General features: G+C 42.3%; 1 protein-coding gene across 2 annotated transcripts in view; it reads left to right on the top strand.

Annotated features, from left to right (window-relative positions):
- Positions 1–15,935, top strand: part of GRIA1 (glutamate ionotropic receptor AMPA type subunit 1) — a 120,003-nt gene that overhangs the window by 69,138 nt on the left and 34,930 nt on the right. For both annotated transcript variants that reach the window (XM_048319656.1, XM_048319654.1), the window contains exons 6-11: positions 4,236–4,397; positions 5,425–5,592; positions 10,277–10,381; positions 12,477–12,587; positions 13,552–13,758; positions 14,891–15,261. In XM_048319656.1, coding sequence (XP_048175613.1) covers positions 4,236–4,397; positions 5,425–5,592; positions 10,277–10,381; positions 12,477–12,587; positions 13,552–13,758; positions 14,891–15,261 — 1,124 coding nt within the window. The remainder of the gene's footprint in view (positions 1–4,235; positions 4,398–5,424; positions 5,593–10,276; positions 10,382–12,476; positions 12,588–13,551; positions 13,759–14,890; positions 15,262–15,935) is intronic.

The raw sequence follows: 15,935 nt of genomic DNA, 5'->3' as shown, positions 1-15,935 counted from the left end.
GCTTTCCCTGCACCGGGAGCTAGCTGCCTGCACTGCCCACTCAGTGTTCTGGCTCCTCACAGTGTCCAGGGTATAAATTAGGAGCTGGTTCATTTCTGGAGGGACTTTCTTTTCAAGGCAGATCATTTGTGGACCTCTTAATCAAGATGGATTCATGAGGCCCATTTCAAGTCATCAGTCTTCCTGCATTATGCATTTCCTTTGATGATTGAGCCCACAAGCAGTGGAGAGGAATATAAATGTGTGACCTGCTGATTCCTCTCCCAGCAACCAAGGCAGCAAATGGGACAGTAAAACAACCTTTGGCTGAAAACTGCTTTCAGTTTAAGAACAGCATAAAGAGCAGATGCATCAAGGAAAGCACAAGGAGGAAAAACCCCTTTCCAGTACTGTTTTCTATTTGAAGCCACAAAGGTCTGTAATAGCTGCCCATATTATTTCCTCACAGCAGCACGTTGCACATAATTGCTCTGTGAGGTTCATAAATGCAGAGAGGAGCCCATGGTATGGGCTAAAGAGCAAGTTCCCTCCTTTGAACCCAGCCTGACTGCTGCTGGAACAGTGTGATGCAGATGCTGTGAGTCAGAGCAGGCTGGAGGAGGGAGCTGCCTCAGCCCATCAGCACGATGGGACCAGATTTTTGTGGTTTATTGTCAGCCTGCTCATTCTGTGGCATTTGGAGAGAACCAGGCATTTTCCAGGCATGTACAAGGCTGGAGGCCACATTCTCTGATTTGCTGAGGTGGTTTTGTGAAGTGAATTTAAGTCAAAGGGACAGCTGATCCTGCCGTAGGGTGGCTGATGGGGTGTCCCTTCCAGCCTGGTTGTGATGGCTCCCAGGGATAGCTGTGCCTGCAGGAGTGTTGTCTCCCCTGCAGTACATCCTGGCACTGGCCCTGCTGCTCTGCGCTGCCTCTGGGTCCCTCTGGGGCTGCTCTTCCAGGGACACCGGAGTGTGAGTTCCCTTATTGCTCCTCTTCCTCCCCAGGGGATGGTCAGTGCTGTGTGGGGAGGTGAAGCCTGATGCCTGCATGTCCAGCAGCTACATCCCAAATGCTTCAGGTGTCAAGAGCTTGAAGCAAGTCATGTACAGCCACATTCCAGGGACTCAGCTCATTTCCCTGACCTGTGCTCCAGACATGGCTGCAGAGTGGGTTTTTTTCCAGTATTCCTTGGCAAATTTTAGAAACAGTTTCAAAACCATTTGATCACTTCCATGGGACCACATGGAGAGCATCCTTCCAGCACTGTTCACTTCTTGCTGTGCTTGGTTGGATGATAGAGAGAAGCATTTCTGGGCTAGTTCTTTCCCAAACTGGTTGATGCTAAACATATTGCTGCAAAAGCACAGCTGCTGCCCCTTAGTCATGGGTTCCACTCTTTCCTTAGCCAAGTTTTAAGAATTTATTTTCTGTTTCCCAAATATGGCCAGTTGAAAACTAAATAAAAGATCTTTTTTTTTTGTTTTTGCAATATGTGTCTATAGTTAGTACAAAGTGACAGATGATTGATGATTTCTTTAGTTGCAAATACTGTAATTCTCCTGTTCTCCTGTTTCCTACAAGCACTGACTGATATTCCAGAAGGGCACATAAGCATATTGAATTCCTGCTGCCACTTTGTCAATAGAAGCATTTTCAAAAACCAGTTTGTATAACATTTGATGGCTTTCTGTTTATATGTTTGCTAGCAAGAATTCACCTGCTCTGGGAATGATTTTCTAAAATATTTTGACTTCTGGATTTCCCTGTTCATTGACTCTCATGTTCCCCAGACCTGCTCTGGGCAGATTTCAGTGGTGTGGTGATTAAAATTCTGTTGTAATTAGGAGCATTCCTATGATGTCCTTGTAATGGGGCATGTGGAGGAGGGATAACAGGTGAAAACAATTATTTCAGCCATTGATAGCAGCCAAAATGCAAAGATGTCTTCAAGGCTAATGATGTCCTCTATGGTCCCAACTGCCTTAAATGATTGGAAAATCTTCAGAGGTCTCCACACTTTTTAAAGAACCTGAATGATGTCAAAAATCAGTGGGGAAAAATTAGTACAATCTTCAAGAAGAAATAATTCCTTTCATCTATTCAGATTATTTTAGAATTTTATGCAAGATGAATCCCAGTGAATATTGTTGAATATTTGCTTCAGTTTCAGAATGGTTTTGTTTGGGGAAAACAGTAAAATGCAGTGGTTTCAACCAGTACTGTCTCATCACTGCTGTCATAACATTTTTTTTGACTTTTCCTCTTTAAATCTGCATTCTGAGGGGGCTTAATACACCAGACAGCTTATTCATACTCTGCAGTGAACTTGGACTTTTCTTCATGCCTTTGTAGGTCTCCCAAAGAGGAGCTGGTTGCACAAACTTCAAATTACTCTGCAATAACTTCTTTTGACAGATCTTTTTCCCCTGAGTACCTCCCAGGAGCAAAATGCCAGTGTAATTTGGTCCTAGCCATGAATAACCAGTTGGCAACCTGTGAGGTCCCTCTTACTGAACCTTAGGAGCTCTACGTGTCAAAAAACCACTTGGCCTGAAACGCATTAAGATGTCAGGGACAATTATCCTGCTGCATTTCCTGTTCATTAATCACAGCTCTGGCTTTCTGAAACCCCTACGCCAGCAATTACAAACAAGATTGATGTGGGTTTAACCAGCATTCTGAGGAGTATGTACACACAAAATACCACTTTTTTTCTCTTAACCTAAATCACTGTACTTTGAGGCAAAACAAGCCATCTATTTAGAGCATCTGCACACCAGTATCCCATCCTCAGCCTTGTAAGTGGATGCCAAATTGCCTACAAAATGCTGGAAGAAAAAGTGTGAAAGACTTTAAAGTAGTTTTTGAGTCACTTATGACTCCCTCAGTCTGACGCTGATGTGAGAGGGCAATTTAGTCTTTTCCTGGCAAGGTCTGTTCCCAAAACAGGTTTACATCTAATGGTTCGATCCTGACTTTGGGAGTTGATCAGCTAATTGGCTCCCTCAGCCTGTGAACAGAGAGCATCATTTTGGGAACCTGATTGGTGTTTCCTGGAAATGATGTAACTTGGCTTTTTTAGCTCACACCATCACGGTGTGTCTGAGAACAAGCAAGGGAGAGAAACCCAGGGGAAGGCTGAGGAGGAGCCCTCAGAGAACACCCAGCAGCAGGGCAGGGAGAAGGCAGAGCTCAAACCAGCTCCTCTGCTGCTCAAGTGATTGCATTGTGGCAGTCCTCCCGTTCATCTCCCCTCATGCATTAAGGTTGCTGGTGGTGCCAGTGAAAATAATTGACTGCATCTCTTGTGCTTGTATTCCTAAAGAAAAAAAGCACCAGACCTCAGCCTGTCCCACACACAGTGCGAGGGCACAGCCCCTGTCCAAGCACCTCTGCAAGGAGCCACAGCGAACAGTTCTGCACAGCAGCAGTGCCGCAGGGTTGGGATGGAAGCTGGGACACCAAGAAATGACCCCTTTCTCTGTATTGCAGTATGTCTCTAATTAATTTTTCACCTCTGACTCAAGGGGGTGACTGATTCTGCAATGCTGCCCCAGTCAATACACACATGTATTTGCACACATGTTCATCCCATGCAGCGAGCGAGAGGTAGACAAGAACAATGAGGAAATGAAAGAAATGTATTTCATTAGTAACCTGAAGTCTAAAAACGCACCTTTTTCTCTCCCAAATTAGCAAATTCTATAAACTGGCTTTTCTAATAGCAAGACTCCTTTAACAAGCTGACCAACCACTTCCTTCCTGATCTGCTGAAAGTTCGTTGTTCAGGATTTGTTTTTCCCTATAAACTGCGATTTGAAAAGAAGTAGCCTATCCAGTGGTGACTAAGTCCATAAAAGTTAGGGCTGGGTGAACAATTCTGTATAAAATTTAGAGCTGGGTGACAAATACTTTCTAATATATTTTACAAATTTTGTTCATTTCATCCAGCATTATTCAGGATACATTTTTCCATTACTCTGCTAGCTTTCTTGCAAGTGAGCTGTTGTTAATATGATTCTTTGTCTCCCTGGGTGGTAACTGCAGGATATGGCCAGCTCAGAGTCTGTGAGAAAAGCCAGTTCACACCATGGTCAGGGAACTGGTTCCTCTCTTGAGTCGGACATTTCCTTCCAGAGGAAGGATATTTTTCCTGAGCTGTCTGCCACATCCATACATAGGCAGAATTCCTCTTACCCACCCAGAGATGTCTTTCTCCAATGAACTTCTCCTCTTTCTCTCCTGTACCAGGGATTCATGGACATTGACCTGACCAAATTCAGGGAGAGTGGAGCCAATGTCACTGGCTTCCAGTTGGTGAATTACACAGATACTGTTCCTGCCAGGATCATGCAACAGTGGAGGAATAATGATGCCAGAGAGCATCCACGTGTGGACTGGAAGAGGCCAAAGGCAAGTGGTATAAAAAAAACCCATTAAATTTGGGGCCATCTAGCTCAGTTCAAGTTATGCTCACCTCTTTGTGATCACACATGGCTCTTTATTCTCACTTGAGAAACTCTCAATATAATTATGAACATTACCTGTTCCAGGTAGCTTAATGTTGTCTGAATTTTACCAGGCTGCAGTTACTACCTCCTAAGAAATACACAATTTCATGTATTCACTTGGTCTGCAAATTTTTACCCCCTCAAAGCTAAGAATTAAATGTCTCATAATGTTCAGTATATAAAAAACAAAAAGCCTCATTAAGTCCTTAACCTTTGGCTTGTTTACAAGACATCCAGTGATAATAAAGTCTTTCCAGATGTTCTTTTTGAGCATTTCAAATCAGTGTGTACAACAGAAGGGAAAAGTATTTTAATTCCTAACACAGAAGGCCCTGAAGCTGTAGAGGGATGGGTGGAGGGAGAGGTTGTTTTTTTCTCTTTAATATTTGAAAATGAATTCATTTGTGACAAACACTCTGCAATAGAAATGTTAACTTTGGAATTAGTTCAGGAAAGTTGAAAACAACTAAATCATAGAAAAAAGAGTTAATGCTAATGGTTCTTGCCAAGAGTTTTGCACTGGTTTCTGTACTAGTTTCTGCTTGAATAAACTCATCTTTTGCAGAATTCTTGCCAATTGAGATGGAATTTTCTGGTCTCCATCCGTGACCAGAAAAAGTCCCCTGTTTCTTGATTTCACTTAGCTCACATTTACACAGGATAATGTATTCTTTAAAAGTCAGGTCAATGCTTCTAATTAAACTCAAAGACTTGTAACAGGTGAATGACTTTTAGGGCTGATTCTTCTTCAGGGAGTGAAATCAGGACATTCTTCGTCTCCCAGCTGTGAAAGTTGGTTTCAACTTTTAGGAGTCAACAAGGCAGTGGAGATTACAGGGAGCAAGATGCTGCTGAAACTTCATAGATAGGAGGATGAGGACAGAGCAGGTCATCTGGAAAGTTACCCTGGGTTACATTTCTCTTTCCAGTACACGTCGGCCCTCACGTACGACGGGGTGCGGGTGATGGCCGAGGCCTTCCAGAACCTCCGGCGGCAGCGCATCGACATCTCCCGCCGCGGCAACGCTGGCGACTGCCTCGCCAACCCCGCCGTGCCCTGGGGACAAGGCATCGACATCCAGAGAGCCCTGCAGCAGGTTTGGAACCCAGGCTGGCTTGGGTGTGCTGAGAGCATGGCTGAGCACAGCCTGAGGGTGGGGAAGGACGGGTGGGCAGTGGCAGAAGCACCGACACAAATCCCTTGGGATGAGCAACTGATCCTTCCAGAGCAGAGACAGGTCTGAAAAGCTGGGGGGTGCATCCAGCAAAGTGCTTTTCCTGGTCCTTGCCTGTTTTAACTTCTGTCGTTATGGGATGGAAAATCCAAAATATTATCCCATAAAATCAAGGGTTCCTATGGTATCTTCCCCTCCCGAAGACAAAGACCTGCTCAGACCGTATTTTTTGCAGATTATTTGACTCTCTGTGAACTCAGCTTCAGTTCCAGCCTGCTAATGAATGCATGTGAATTTTGCCTTATGTATTGGCTGTCACCAAAATGTTCTCAAAGTGCAGATTATAGCTTGTTTCATACTGTGAGAATTCATAAAAGTCTTAAGAGCAGCCATTTAGATAGTTTATTCCTCAAATCTGATAGTCTTGCTTTTTTCATCCTGCACAGAATCTAGATTTTTGAATAAACAAAAACACAATGTGAAAATTACAGAGAGAGAGAAAAATAATACACTCTTATCAAAGACTTACCAAGGTAGAATATTTTAAAATTTCATTAAATTTCAAGACTGACATTCATTTCTAGCACTTTTCCTTCTTTTCCTGACAGAAATAGATGGATTCCTTGCAAATACTGCTAGTTCAGTATTATCTAAATATAGCTTATCCCATCTTCTTTCCTTAACTGTGAAGAAGGCAAAAAAAATAACATTTATGTGGTTAATTTGTATCATATATAAAGTTCCTCAAGTATTTTGTTTTGATTTGGTTTTGGCTTACTGGTAAACAACAATTCCTTTAAAACCAAATCTTTTGGGTTTTGGCATCTGATTTGATTTTATTGCTTGGATTCAATTTGTTCCCAAGCCTGTCACTGACTTTCTGCATGACCTTGGGCAAATCACTGTCACAGCTTCTCCAAGCCCTTATAATAAAATCAGCCTCCCTGATGCATTAGGGAGATAGGTTACCTAATAAACATGAAATACTTGGAAGTCTTCTGATGAGCAATAGCTGCTCCAGCATTTTCCTTTATTGAATTTATGAGAATAAGATATCAAAATTAGACAGCTAGAAAATAAAAATTTTGTGTGTGTGTTGGAAAATCTCCTCTGAAGTTTCCTTATATTTTCATTAAAACAATTTCAAAAGTCTTAATTTTTCAGCTGGAGTGGCTTTGGGCGAAGAGCATAAAGACATATTTGCAAAAGCTGCTTCTTTACAGCTGAAAAAGAATAATTGTAAAAAGGCTTGACCAGTTCAGTTGTGATGGTCAAAATAAAAGATGCTGAAACAGGCAGGGCAAGAAGCCTCCTAGCAAAAATTTAACTATGAATTCGATAATCTTCCAGTATTTAGTAATGTAGCAAGAAAGAGGCAGATGGAAATAGAATAACTTACAATAAGATTGAAGGTTTGAGTTATCCTTTCTGAAAAGACTTCACAATTAGAGCAATTCTGCAGCTGTTCACAGTGTGCTTTCTCTTCACCTTCCATTTGTTAATGCCCAAAATTTCATAAGCTTTTTGAAAGCAAAAGGTTTCTCTGCTTGCTTCTACTCAAATGTCTGGAATAAGCTCTCAGGTTGCCTTGTTCCTGTGTAGGAAGGAACCACAGAATCATAAGCACATTTAGGTTGGAATATCAAAGATCATCGAGTCCAAACATTATCCCAGCATTTCTAAGTTCACTAAACCATGTCCCCAGCACTGCCACATCCTCGCATCTTTTCAATCCCTCCAGAAATGGTGACTCCACCACTTGCTTCCCTAGACAGCCCATTCCAATGCTTGTCAATTCTTTTGGTGAAGAATTTTTTCCTAATATCCAATCTAAACTTCCCCTGACACAACTTGAGGCCATTTCCTCTTGTCCTGTTGTCCTGTCTGGGGGAATAGACTGACTCCCCACTTCACTACAACCTCCTAACAAGGATTCATGGATGGCAGGAACAAAGATGAAAAGAAATATGAAGCATTCTTCGTTTTTTTAAAAGCAGAAATCTGGCATGTTTCAGGAGAATGTAGGTTTTTATTAAAGATAATTACCTTTTTTCTTTTTTTTTTTTTTTTTTTCAGGAAAAGGCCCACAAAATATTGCTTAAAACCACTACACTAAGGTTTCAATTGTAGTTTAAAAGGTTATGATAATTTTAAACAAATTCTTTTTTTATCTTAATGTGATCAGCACATCTAATAAGCAGAAAGCTACTCCCTAACTGCTGACTAACCCTGTAAAACAGAAGGCCACAACAGCATCTTTCTGTTCCAGATGTCCCAGCAAAGAGCCACATGCCCATCCATGTCTTACACACAAATGTGCTTAAGTGCTCCATGTCTCCAGTCGACTTGACTGGTGCTCAGCACTGTTGAAGTCAGTCCTCACTGTATTTTGCATTGCATTTTTGCATTTTGCATTTACCATCAGAGGATGATGAGTGACAGAGAAGTTTTCCTGCATCCTGCAGCACAGATAGCAGAGATCCTTTTTGCCGTTTCAGTGCTACATGGATATCACAGGATTAAGATTTCATTCACTCAGATAGAAGAAACTGATGCTGTAAACCTGCCTTTTAGTGCATACAAAGCTACAAAACACAAGCACCTGTGACCTGAGCTTCAGAATTGGTCAGAACCTGAAAAGAAAACCAAAGGAGACATGAAAAAAAGCAGGCTTGGGAGTGCTTAAGACAATGGTGCTTTTTCAGCACATCTATTTTTTATGGGCATGCTGTGTCTTGTGAAAAGGGAAAAGCATCTTTATCCAAATGTCACCAGGAATACCTCTTGGTTTGAAAGAGCTTCAGAAAATGCTGGCAGATGTTCATTTTCATGACAAACCTTTGTTATAACAGCTGGAAAACAAACACTGTTTAAGCAGATTAACAACAGATTTCCTCTGTAATGATGCAGCCTCATTTCTTCACCATGGGTCTTTACTCTGAGGATCTCAGAGTATTTAAAAAGGCTGTTCAATACCTATTCCCATTCTGCATGTGGGAAGACTTCAGTTGCAGGGACAAGAGGTTTGTCCAAAGCAAGTGGAAAGGCAGAGAATAAACCTTTAATTCCTAACCCAGTGGCATGAGCACTTCTCTGGGTGGTCTCCATAGAAACCCAAATCTGCATTCTTTTTCCCATGTTCCTGGTCCCCACTGCCTGGTCCCCAGACAGTATGTGATTCCAGTCAGCAGCCCTTCTCCATTCCAGTCTGGGCACTTTTGCAGCAAGGAGAAGTTCAGGGTGTGGGATGTGATGTGAGCATCACTTCAGCTCGGCAGTATTATCAGCAGAGATTTATGGCTCAAAGCTTCCTATGCAAATGTCAATACTAAATTGTTGGATTTTATTAATCTGGTGCAGAGGTAATTAAATTTGTTTGATAACTTATAGACTCCTCTCTATCAAAAGATGACAGCTGGGAGCTGTGGCCATGGTTTCATATTTCCTCCTGATTTACAGTTCCTGATTTGAACTGACAAATTCTTTACTGCACCCTGACTACAGGTCCAATTTAGAAAATAGCAAACCCCACAAACTCAAGGCGTTCAGAGCTGATTTAACTCACTGTCACATCCCAAGAGGTGATGGGCTCACATTGGTGATCCAGCTCTCAGGCTGAGCTAAGTTTTAAACCACTGAGTTTTCAGAGAAAGGGTTTTTAAATGAGTTAGTTAAGAGGATGGTTGTGCCAGTGATTTACCAAAATATGAATATCGATCTAATATCGATATCCAACTGAGACAGACAAAAACTCTCTAACAGTTTAGAGTTAGAAAGTGTATGTTTTATTTGGCACCAGGCACTGCGTGGGATAGCTCCCTAAGATGCAGGGCCCCAATCCAAGCAAACACGACACTTTTTATTTCCAAATATTATGAATATCCAAAATACAAATGCATATTCGTAACATTAATACCTCCCATTCTCCTCTTCGTATGGAAATGAGCTTAAATGTCATTAAGCATGCGTAGTGTGTGTCCTGAATTGAGTTGGTGGTCTTGAATTGGGTCAGTGGTCCCAAAAAAGATGAAGTAACTCATCTTCCTCATTTTGACCTTTTTGCCTCTCTGAACTTTAACAATCCTGATTACATTAGTGACCTCTAAGTTTCCTCTTGCATGACTTTTGGATGGGTTCCCACCAAGGGAGGAAACTGGTAATTGTCCTTGTTCTCTACACCAACTTAGCAATGTTTCTATTCCTTGTTCTAAGCACAGCTAAGCAAACATACAAATGACAGATCATCACTTATTTGGTAATCAGTTACTAACATCTTAAAACCCATTTCAGGTCCAGCTCTCTTAACTATTAATTAACTCTAGCTGGGCCCAAATTCCTTCCTATTCTAACTAATTTCAACACAGCTAGCCTATAACCAAAATCTTTATGTTTCTTCTAAATCTATGTTTCACCACAGCCAGGCATGCTGGAGAGCGAGCCTTAGTGGAATCCCAGTTTCAGGCAGATGTGCTGTCTCCCCTGCATGGAATTGAGAGTAATGACTGCACTCACCACCCTTCTCCCCCTCCCCTCTCAGTGCTGCTGAATCACTGCTTCATGACAAGCTGACCAATTTGCTGTCTTCATTGATATTTATGTATTTAAGGTCCGTTTTGAAGGATTGTCTGGCAACGTTCAGTTTAACGAGAAAGGACGCAGGACCAACTACACCCTCCACGTGATTGAGATGAAACACGATGGGATCAGAAAGGTAAAGCAGAGTGTGACCCAACATCCTGTGTCAGGTTCCAGCCCATGTTTGAGTGGCAGTGTGGCTGGGTGTCAACAGGCACTTCTGCTCATGAATGTTTGTGGAGTCACAACAAGTGCATTCCCAGCTCTAGGCATGAGTAAAGCCAAGCTCTAGGGAGGACTGGTACATTGATAAAAAAATACAACATTTGGAAGGTGTTATCAAGAGCAACAAGAGCATTTCAGGTGTGGCAAAGATTTTCCAGGATGGTAAAACTTGGTCAGCTCACCTTTGCTGTTGGCACAGCGCATTGGTGCAGGCCCAGCTACAGGACAGCCTGGCTTTGCCCTCCCACTTTTCCAAGGATAAACAAAGGCAGAGCCAGGCAGAAGCTGTTTGCCCTAACCATTGTAAGTGAACCCTTTATGCTGACCTAATTCTGCTCTCCTTGAAGTGACAAAAGCTTTACCACTAGCCACGTCCCAATAGCTACACAGACCTTTGTGCTCTTCTGAAGTCTGATCCCTTTCTGTATCCCAGGCTCTTTGAAAAATCTGGCCTTGTTCCGAGATGCCAAGGCCTTGAAACACTAATCCTTTTGAAAACCTGACTCTGGGTGCTTATGTCCCACTTTAGATAACCATGTATTTGAAGAACAGAGAATAACTCAGTTATTTCTTGATAAAGGGGAGCTACTACATTTTTTGGAATGGGGCATTCTCTGCATCTCCTCAGTCCCCTGAAAGATAAAAAACTTGTTTGAAACTAAGAAAAATGTAAACAATGAAAGTTCCATATTTACAGCCCCTATCTCAAATTTATACTTACACCTGAGAGCAGCAGGTGTGAGACCAAAGGCCCCCACAGTCCAGTAGAAAAAGGCAAATTTTCTTTGACAAGTAATAGAAATGTCATTTTGAAGACATACAAAGCAGTCTTCCTCCACTACAAAGTATTCATAAGAGGACCAAGGCAACATCATGTCCAGTTGGGGTTTCTGAACTTTGATAAGTTGGCAGCCTGGAGAGAGTCTAGAGGAGATGAAATTGAGTGGCTGAATGTCTTGATTTTTCGATGTACTTACTGTCAGAAATAATATTTGTTTGGAAGACATGTACATCACTGCCATGATGCATATTGTGTTTTAGATCCACCAGGTTGGAGGTGCAAAGCAAACACCCACATCTCCACTTTTGTTGCTCTAGGGCAGAGCTTTGGGAGCTCTTTCCTCACCCTCTGTTCTTTTTGTCTGTGCAATGAGGAGGGATTAGAAGCCTGCATAGACTTTTTCTCCTCAGCTGTTGTGATCTCTAATCTGCCATCAGCAGGCTCCTGGTCATGCCCTGGTTAATACCCTTTCTCATTTACTGTGATAAGAAATTGCTTTCATATGAGCAGAGTTCGGGCAGCTTCATACTTACATGAGGTGATGGAAAACCTCTTATAAAATTAAGCTCTCGAAGTGGATAACTTCAGCCATGATCTTCCTAGAGATATTCAGTGGCACTCTGCTTTACCTACAAGGAGTGATGGATCAGCCCAAATCCCTAATCATTATTAAGCAGAATTTAACCTGAGAGTTATTCCCATTACAAGTGTTCAGTTTATTCATAACCCCAAACTTTTTGACACTGGCAGAGGATTGGGGTTTTTCTCTGACTTGATTTTTTGTTCTGTTGTCTCAAGATGTCTCAACAATCAGTCCTATATTCATGCAGGCTTTCAGCTACAGGGTAACTTTTCATCACCCTCTAGCACCTGCACATGCAGCAGGCAAGTTCACCATTAGAATTATTTTTGGAAGTCACACGGGGAAAGTGTGAACTCTCATCGTAGGAATGGCAATAATCACCAGAACAATGTGATAAATGTTTTTATGTGCATACAAACACTGTGCTACTGTAGCACATCATGCACATTATTATTTTCAGGCTGGAAGCACAGTGGGATGGGAATTTCCCTGTCCCCCTCACAAAAGACATGAAGAAAAAGGAGAGGAGATCTCTGGCTGGGTATGAACATGCAGAGAAGGCTGATCCAACTTGGATGACCCTTCTACTGTATCTTGGTTAATATTCCAAAGACATATTAATCCTGGTTTTGCATTGGGCAGATTGGTTATTGGAATGAAGATGAGAAGCTTGTCCCAATAGCCGTAGATACTCAAAGTGGCAACGAGTCTACGAGCCTCCAGAACAGGACCTACATAGTCACAACTATCCTAGTAAGTGCCATGACTTCCATCCCAGCTCTCCCTCTCCCCCATCTCCCTGATATGCAGGCTCCCTCTTCCCACTCAAGTGCCCTTCTTTGTATTATATCATTTTTATAATAGCAATAATAATAATAATAACAATAATAGTAATAATAATAATAATAATAATAGCACTTACTGTTTCCTGCCGGCTCCATAAAGGTATTTGAAAATTGCTGTGGATAATTAAGTAGGTATTAAAGAGCTCTCATGCTTAAGTGTAGAAAATACAAAAGATTATGACAAGAGAGTAGAGGCATCAACACAGATAAATTAGGAACATTGTACCTGTGCTTTGTACTTATCCCACAGAATGGGGGCTGCAGTTTTGGGAAGGATAAGCTATTTTGTTCAGAGAGGCTGAATCATTGCTTTTAAAGCAAATCTCCACTATAATCATGAAGGAATAATAGGTACCCCATAATGTGGGTATCATGTATTGTGTCATTGTGTACACGTACCCTGCAGCAACATGAAATGTTACTAATTTGTTGATTGCTTACTGGGAGTCTGCAGAGAAGACACAATACCCAAACTGAGTTAAACACCTTAAGGCTCTCGCCTGTCCAGCAGATTTGATTCTCCCTGTGCCCACACAGGCAGGCATGTCTTTAAAAATTCACAGCTCAGATACCCTAAATACCCCATGCAGAACTACACTGAAAGGTTTGTTGCCCACATCCTGCAAGCTACTCCATTCTCCTCAGGTCCATCGCTGCAGGAGCTGCGCACAGATCCTGCATGAATAAAAAGAATATGCCACAATAAAAAAATCACACTTTGTACCTTCTAGAATAAACCCAGTGTGTTGGCTGTGTCCCTTGGCACAGGGACACAAAGCTAGAGCTTTGCAGGGGGAGCAGACGCTGGGCTAGAGCTGGTGTGTACCTCCAGGATGTGGAGTGGGGCTCAATGTTTCTCTTCTGTGTGCCAGGAGGACCCGTATGTGATGCTCAAGAAGAACGCCAACCAGTTTGAGGGCAACGAGCGGTACGAAGGCTACTGCGTGGAGCTGGCCGCCGAGATCGCCAAGCACGTGGGCTACCACTACCGGCTGGAGATCGTCCGCGACGGCAAGTACGGAGCCCGGGACCCCGACACCAAAACCTGGAACGGCATGGTGGGAGAACTCGTTTATGGGGTGAGTTTCCAACCTTGTCCTAAGACGTTTAGTTCTACTTGGGAACACGCTCAAGCACCAGAGTTAGAAGGAGTCCTGCCCTCTGTCAGCCTGAGCTCTCCAGAGGACTGCAGCTCAAACAATCAGCCCAAGTAAAATGTTTTCATTTAGGGAGAGACAGCATATTCTGTGCCTATGGAAATGTCAAAACGTTTCCTTTCAACAGTTCCAAGATTCTTTTTCTTTACATTTTTAGAAGAACAAGTATTGAAAGGTCATACTTTCCCATGGGCAGAATCTCCAAATTTTACTCTATTTTATATTTGCATGATAATGGCAGGATGAAAAAAGAAAAAGATTTTGAACACTCAGCACATGAGTGGTGAATGGTAGGACAAGATTACTTTCTGTCCAGCCACTCATTTCCATCATCAGGAATGTACACCTGCACCCTATACTTCTAAACCTGGTTTGGCCTGGTAGCTCATACTCTGTGATACTTAGGTCATCCCTCAGACAGAGGGGTTTAATTTTCCCATTCCCTACCAGGGAAAGCATGCAGGGAGCATCAGTTCCCAGGTCGCTGTGACACTGTGTTGGAGCAGGGATGATCCGTCTCCTGATGGTAGCTCCACTGTAAATGCTGCCAGCCATTTCAATCTCCCTCTCCATTTCCAAGATGGATTGCAAAATTAGTGGAGAGTGTACATCAATGTTGCTGGAACATTTTTCCGCTTCTCCTGCATCAGCTATGCAATCAAAAAACAGTTCCTGATGGAAGTAAACATCCTGACATCCTTTTTCAGGAGATTGGCCTTTCCTTGCCTCTTTTGATGTCTGGATGATAAAGCTCTTTTAGAGAAAATCATCTTCATCAGACTGTGACATCAGTGGATAAATCAGATGAGAAGAGCTGGGCGGCTGCAAAAAGAAAGCGCTGTGATTTCAAAACAGATCTGGTAATCAGTAGCGATAAAATGGAAATAATCCACCAATATTATGGGCTTCTCCTTTTTAACCTTTTTCTTGGAATTAGTTTTGTCTGATTTCTTCTGAGATAATGAGGTTAAACAGAGATCAAAGGATTGTACACTGCAGTTAGTAGATATATTTCATTCTCAGTCTGCAAATCTCTTTTCTGTCTCCTTTTCAGAGGGCGGATGTGGCTGTGGCACCATTAACCATCACCCTGGTTCGAGAAGAAGTGATAGACTTTTCTAAACCGTTCATGAGTTTAGGTATATCAATAATGATAAAAAAACCTCAAAAGTCCAAACCAGGAGTTTTTTCCTTTCTGGATCCTTTGGCTTATGAGATATGGATGTGCATTGTTTTCGCCTACATTGGAGTGAGCGTTGTCCTCTTCCTGGTGAGTCGCTTCAGCCCTTACGAGTGGCACACTGAGGAATTCGAGGAAGGACGGGACCAGCCAGCCAATGACCAGACAAATGAGTTTGGAATATTCAACAGCCTCTGGTTCTCCCTGGGAGCTTTCATGCAGCAAGGATGTGATATTTCTCCAAGGTGGGTTGCCTTTCCCAGTGAACCTTCTTCCAGTTCGTGTGGTTTAATCTTTCTGCGTGCTTTGAAGCTGAACAGGTTCTACTTTGATCTCCCTTCCTGAACCATAGTGTAGTTTTGTGAATCGGTTACAGACTCAGAAAGGATCCAAAGGTTCACAGGTCTCACAGCTGTGAACTTGGAACCTCAAACTTGACACCATGAAAACACCATTTAAATTTATCTTTGGGGAGTCCTTTGGAGAGAATTTACAGAAATTATAACAAGCTTTTCTAAAGCCACCCAATTGCAATCAAATTTTGTCAGTCATTTATTTTGTTGCTAGTAGAAATAAGATGGTTCTAGCATTATAGGGAAGATGAAAACTTCCAGCAAAGTAGGGAGAAATAATACAGTAGGTGCCCAGCGAAAGGTTATATGGTCTGTGTCAAACATTATGGAGCACAATGAGTGGTTTAATTCTTACTGGCCTTTAGAAAGGTTAGAGAAAGACCGAGTTTCATCCTGCTTCCCATTTCAGCCAGTAGTTCTGCTGCCTGAAAGTTCAGTAGGACCCAACACCCAAAGTGTTCCTAAAGGGACTTTTTGGTGACAGACTCTTGTGATTTACTTAGATAATTTTTCTTCCTTTTGGGGGCTTTGTCTCCCTTCTCTTCAAAGGAAGTTTCATCCAGAAA

This window comes from Corvus hawaiiensis, chromosome 15 (assembly GCF_020740725.1).
Source record: "Corvus hawaiiensis isolate bCorHaw1 chromosome 15, bCorHaw1.pri.cur, whole genome shotgun sequence".
Lineage (NCBI taxonomy): Eukaryota > Metazoa > Chordata > Aves > Passeriformes > Corvidae > Corvus > Corvus hawaiiensis.
This window is presented reverse-complemented; position numbering and strand designations above follow the sequence as displayed.